Source organism: Ammodytes marinus, assembly GCF_949987685.1.
Source record: "Ammodytes marinus genome assembly, chromosome: 3".
NCBI classification, from domain to species: domain Eukaryota; kingdom Metazoa; phylum Chordata; class Actinopteri; order Uranoscopiformes; family Ammodytidae; genus Ammodytes; species Ammodytes marinus.
In genome coordinates this window covers 22,567,639-22,573,905 of record NC_137232.1, presented here as the reverse complement: position 1 = coordinate 22,573,905, position 6,267 = coordinate 22,567,639, and the positions used below count along the sequence as shown (strand labels likewise).

The following is a 6,267-nucleotide window of genomic DNA, read 5'->3' as shown; positions in this document are numbered from 1 at the left end:
TGGCACAGGCCAAGCTCTTCTAGGGCTGCTCCCACAAGAACCAATGTGTGTGTGTGTGTGTGTGTGTGTGTGTGTGTTTGTGTTGGGGCTGGGGGATTCTCCTGTGGGCCCTTGTGCCCCTATCTGGTCCCCCGTGGCTTTGGTGTGACCCTTTAACAGTGTGCAGAGGGATCAGAGCTACTAACTGTGTTGGCACAAAGACTGTCACGTCTGGGAAAAACTTTTTAGAACAGTGGGAAGAAACTACATTACACACACCTTCATATGATAGTAAATACTTTAAGCTATTCTTATTTAGTAGGCTATTATTCACTAACGTTACACAAACTGAACTGCGAAGTTCCAATTCAACAGTTGATTATGATAAAGTAAGTAGGGTAACTATCTGTGAAAAAATAGATCAGAGTTACTGTGTGTTTTGCTGCTCCACGTACAATGAACATCTAGAGCTCCTGTATCTTTATTGCTAGGGCAGATTGGTTAATAATTGAGTTTTTTTAAGCACCCCAGGTTCCTCCAGTCCATTACATGGAGCCCCAAACTTAGTTATCCCACTTCTGACATAACACTTCCAAAATGAACGTAATCTTTATCTCACATTGGTGACTCAGCATGGAGCTATGTACAAGAGTAAACAGTGAAAAAACTGCTCATGGCCTATTTCTGTGCTGCTTAGGGAAACTGGCTCAGCCTGTCGACTAATGCAGCCACTGACGATGGGTAAAATGTCATAAACTAAAAAGTTTGGGAACCACAGGTGCATTTATTTGATTTCGAAAATTGCTTTGGTAAATTTGGATAAGTGTTTTCTTATTAGAGAAAGTGCTCAGCGATAACTGCAGTGTGTGTGTCCCAGAATGTTGATCAGAATGACCTCTTCCAGGAGTCATTAACTACTCATGCGTAACAAAGAGACAAGAGGCAGAAGTTTTACAAGATTTGATTTATTAACTATGATACAGATCACATAAGGCCTTGCTGTATACACCATTCCCATTGAGACAAATTACCATACTCAGCAAATAATGACAGTTTTTTTTGTTTGATGTTATTTTTTCACTTTACAGTACTTTTTTTTTAATCATCATTTCCCCCCCTCCCATTATTTCTTAATATTTTTTTTATCATCTCTTAAATAGTGAGAGTGGTGTAGCCCTCTTCCTTGGTCGGGAAGAAATCATGCACTATACTGGGCTTATCTCTCCATCGTTCACAAAGAAATTGTTAAAAAAAAAATGCTTCGTCTTTTTTTTAACTAAAATAAAACATTAAAAGAAACTTTATTTTTCTATCACCACTGACTAAAGGGCAAACGTGTTAGACCCCCTAACATACCAATAAACAACCATTTGAATATACTTTTGCTTGTTTCTCATTTTAACTTAACAGACATCTGTCACCATTGTTGCAAAAAAAAGAAAAAAAAGAAAAGCAATGCAGCAACATATTATCGTTGAAACAAAGTCACATTTTTTTAATTCAATTGTTCTTCTAAACTGTCACTTTGCTTCCCATCTCTCCCTCGACCCTTTTTTCCACAGTCTTTGGCTGCCTCACAGTCAGTTCAGTATTAACACATTGATATACACAGGCAACGCCACTGGCCGGCGTTCACACACAAGTACCAGTGGTCACCCCTCCTTCCTCCCTCCGTCTCCCAAATAATGATCCCATTCACCCGTTGGCTGTCTTTCTCCCCTCCCCACTGCTCTCCCCCCCATCTCTCTCACACTTTCTCTGAGGATCAGTGTGTGTAATCTGGACGAGCTAACAGGGTTACACAGCGGGCTAATGACCGCAAGGAGATCTGCATTCCTCTTCTTCACGTTTGTTTGGATCACGCTGGTGTTTGGCCGTCTGCCAAGCACAGCTTGCGAGCATGTTAGCTCAAACCCACCCAACCAAACACACACTTAAATCCTCCATCTCAAACATACACACACACACACACACACACACACACACACACATACACCCACACAAGGTAAATAGGTAGTGTAGACTGATAAAAGCTCCTTTAAAAGTTCAGTGGTTGGTTAAAAGGCTTCCCCTCCTCCCTTTTGGGCAGAGAGGAGTCTGGGGAGACATGCAGAGATGCAATTCAGTGTCAAACAGAATAAGTGACCTTGGTGAGCATCTGCTTAACATTAACACGCATAAGTTCACATGCGCACACTCTTTTCTCCAGCTCACACAAACACAGAGACATGTATGTGTGTGCACACACACACACACACACACACACTTCAAAATGCTGTTTCGTTCTCCGTGAGCCCCATCTCGCTGGTTTCTACGGTAACAGCAGGCTAGGCCTCAGGAATTCAGTGATGCTCCATTCCAGTCATGCAGACGGATGAATGGACTGTCTGTTCTGTCCGCTGTCTCTCCCAGACCCAACTGTCTCCCTTTGGACAGAGGATGACTAGGGGATGTGGTGTCATTAACAGTGACAGCAGCGGGTCTCTAGTGTAGCGGGTACACTCTTGCACATTGTATTACGTGTCCACCGAGAGCAGGTCTGGGTTTCCCTTCCAGAGGCATACCACAGAGTCCTAAAAGGGCAGCGTGCTGGGGCCTGGAGCAGTGGTTACCAATTATTTCCAAGGATAAAAAGCCTCCCGCGCCTGTCAAAGCTTGGGTCTCACTTCCAGCTCTTACTTCCTGGCCTGCAATGCTACATTGTGCCTCAATCTACTAAATCTTCATTAACCTCCACGCACATATGGCGCCTGGAAAGTGGCATGTACTCCTCAACAAAGGGCTGAGTGCTTTAGTGAAGTGGAAACTGCAAAACAACAGCAATACATTCACTGCATGTCTAATCAACTGCAATGTATCCACATGCTTAGTTGACACAGCCTGAATCTATATAATCTCAATTGGTTTGTGCCAGATTTAAAACCATTGTGGTTGAGCTCTAACATTATGATGATGAAACATCTTGACAATTGCAACGATGAGAGAATGACGCTACAAATAAAACACAGTAGGAAAATGGTGCTACGCCCATGCAGTAGTGGGGGTGAGGTTATGGCTGCATTATCCATTTATTCCTCTAGATGTCAGTGGTGTTCCCAGAGATAGAGAGAGTGGACTGACAATAAAGTGAATGGTGGCTTCCATGTCATGGCAGCTCCAATTAAAAATGTGCCTTCAAAGTGCCCAGAAAAGTGCTTTTTTTCTTTCTTTTTTAGAACAAGGTCCTTACTGTAAAAACCTCAGCACCGAACTCGCTTATGAAACCAGCGCGGCATGAATGAAGCAACATGACAGGTGAAGGTCCAAACCTGGAATTATTCCCACTATCTATCTAATACAGGGAAATTCAGGTAAAACAAAAAGGCATGGATACATGCACACGCAGACAGATAAGACAGTCACACAGACACTTACACACAAGGCCACTCATTGAGTGATAGGCCTGGGCTTCTCAGTGTTTTTTTGTTTGTTTTAGTCAAATGAAGAACAGAAGTAGTAAAACATCACACTGAGACAGTAGGAATGTGAATGTAATATCAAGATTTAGACCACTTTCTTCATGTGTTTACAAATGCAGGGCAAGAGGTTGAAGTTCAAACCATGTTATAGAGAAAGCAAACAGGAGACTGAGAGGAGCCTTCCCAGAATGCCAAGGGTGTGAGAGCCCCCATAATCCTTTGCTCCAATTTGCTGCCAAGCAGATCCGGTCGGTCTAGATTTTTTTTTCTGTGCTTGGCACACTGCCATGACTAAAACTGAATTATTCTGCGTGCGCGCACGTGAGGAGTTGACGGAGGGGAATGTGTGAGTTGCAGAGGACAGAACATCCTGTCGGGTGAGTAGTAACACACGTTTCTTGCCTAGTCCTTTGAATAGTGATGAAATAAACAAACAAGTTCAGGACTTGCTCTGTGCACCACTTTGTCCCAGCCACGGCCTCCAGGTAGCTACAGCAGGTGCTTTTGCTTTGCAAGAAAAAAAAAGAAGAAAAAGAAAAAAGATGCGCCGGCCACCAAAATCCCCAGAAGAGTTAGAGGCTAAGGGATTGAGGAGAACAGTTGTCGGAGGCACACTGGCCATTGTGTGTTTGTGTCTGTTTGTGTGTGTGCTAAAGCAATCCCAATGTAACAAAGTTCACATTACCCCTGCACTTGACTTCCGAGTCCCTCCCTGAGCCCCTTTAACAGTTACTGGCAACATCTCACTCGACATGTGTGTGTGAAGCTTGTCTATAAGGCAAGGAGGGCAAGTCTAGATGGAGTGAGACTGAGAGATGAAGGGCTAAAGTGACGAGGAGGGAGAAAGATCATACTACCAGTCCAGAGGTTCTTCAGTGTCCCCTTTTTTCTATCTTGTGTGTGTCCATTTTTCTTTTTCTTTTTCAAAAAGCAACGGAGGCTCAAAGGTCCCCCTTCTTCTCCCAAACATGTAGGTTTCTCCCTGTACATACTGCATCTCACTCAATCTCTCCCAACTTCTCTTCCTACCTACTGTTTCTCATTTCAATGAAATTTTCTTCAAAACGTTCCCAAACTTAAAAATCTCTTATTCTGAACCTTTAAAAATCTCTCTGAATCCCGTAATCCGTCTTCTTCAGTTTTTATTTTATATTTTTATCCCCTTTTTCCCTTGATCATGTGGTTCACAGCGTGTGTTGTTCCGTAGGAGGGTGACGGGGGTGGAGGGAGGGCGGCAGCAGGGCTGGGATGGGGGACTGGGGGGTAGCGGGTGGAGAGTGGGGAGGGGACTGATGCTGCAGGAGGTGGTGGTGGTGGTGGTGATGGTGGATAGGGGGGCCGTAGTGTGGAATGACAGGAGGGGTGGCAGGGAGGACGTAGGGAGTTGGGGACGGAGCCGGCGTGGAGGTAGAGTAGCCTCCAGCCATGCAGGAGTAGGCTGATGTCCCTCCCCCGGATGAGAGCGTGGAGGTGGGGGAGCCCGGGTGGCCGTCGGCCGGGGGCTGATTGTAGAAGAAGTACGAGCACTGGTGGATGAAGCTCTCGATGATTGTCTGGTAGGTGCGCGTGGCGGTCAGGGCGTCCATGGTGGTGAAGTCTGGTCTCATCAGTGTGGGCCAGAAACAGATGGACAGGTTCTCGCTGGTCATCAGGTTCAACTTGTTGCTCTGGCTCACCCTGGGGCAACACAAAGACAAAGAAACCACAAAATGAAATCAGTTGGCCTACAATTACTTCCTTATTTCTTTACGTCCACAAAGCACTTCCTTATTCTTTAACAAAACATTTTTAAATGAAAGGGAAAACATTAGCTGCTTATTAAAACTAATGATCTCGCGATCACATTAGCTGAAGCTATTCGAAAAGACAAAGTGTTACAGTTGTTTTGTTTTTTATCCTAAACTTGCACGAATTAGGCAACAAAAACCAGAGGGTGACTATGTTTACTAAAAAGTTTAGATAAAACAATCGACTCAGGCGTATACTGCTATGTGTTCTATGGTCATTATGGATTACTCTTCCAAAGATTTCCCAGGTGGTATCATCAAATGTCTTGTTTGTCAGTCAAGAGTTTTGAGTGAAGAGCGGAAAATCTTGGAAACTGGAACTAGCAAATGATGCTATGATAATCCCAGTAGTAGAAACTGATTTATTGCCTGGCAACCAACTTATCGATTAATCGGCTGTTTACAACAGAGTCTACCATCATGCTCACAGCTGTGTGAAGCTACACTTGGGCAGAGTGGCACCAATGCTACTGCTAACATGCTCTTAATGTTAGCTTGCTGATATTTGAAAGTGTAATGTTTAAGCAAGTAATTATCTTAGTTGAGCTATCCATTCATTCCCATCCACGTAAAAAGATATAAAAATAACTGCATAAGCTAAGATCATGACTCAACCCATGTAAAACCTCTATTCCGTCACTGTGTTAAGTTCTGCTGATGTCGCCGTTAGGTCACTTGACTTGGTGCCCAGCAGTGTAGTCAGCACGGCTGTCAGAGGCCGTCTCTGACCCCGTCACTCACTCACTTGTTCAAGTGGCTGGTGACATATTTGAAGACTTCGTAATTCTCCTTGGGGAATCGGTGCAGAATGTCCTTCATCGTCTGGAAGCGCTGCTCCCTATCGCTGATCTCTGGATGGTGAGAGACAGAGAGATTTTAGAGGACGTAGGAAAGTGGCTGAAAGAATGAGAGATTAGAGCTGTTGTGGTGGCACAAGGGAAACGATGCGGAGGGGGGGGGGGGGTTACAATGGAGAAGAGGGGTGTTTGAAGAGCATACTGAAAGCGATTGGATTCAGCTCTCAAAACAAAATTGGTAAGCCA

The 6,267-nt window shown here is 44.3% G+C and overlaps 1 protein-coding gene across 1 annotated transcript in view; it reads right to left on the bottom strand.

The window, feature by feature from the left end:
• Window positions 1–967: 967 nt before the first annotated feature.
• Window positions 968–6,267, bottom strand: part of arhgap35a (Rho GTPase activating protein 35a) — a 63,258-nt gene continuing 57,958 nt past the window's right edge. The window contains exons 6-7 of the mRNA XM_080053605.1: window positions 5,970–6,075; window positions 968–5,114 (exon numbers count right to left, since the gene is read on the bottom strand). Coding sequence (XP_079909731.1) covers window positions 4,622–5,114; window positions 5,970–6,075 — 599 coding nt within the window. The 3' untranslated portion in view covers window positions 968–4,621. The remainder of the gene's footprint in view (window positions 5,115–5,969; window positions 6,076–6,267) is intronic.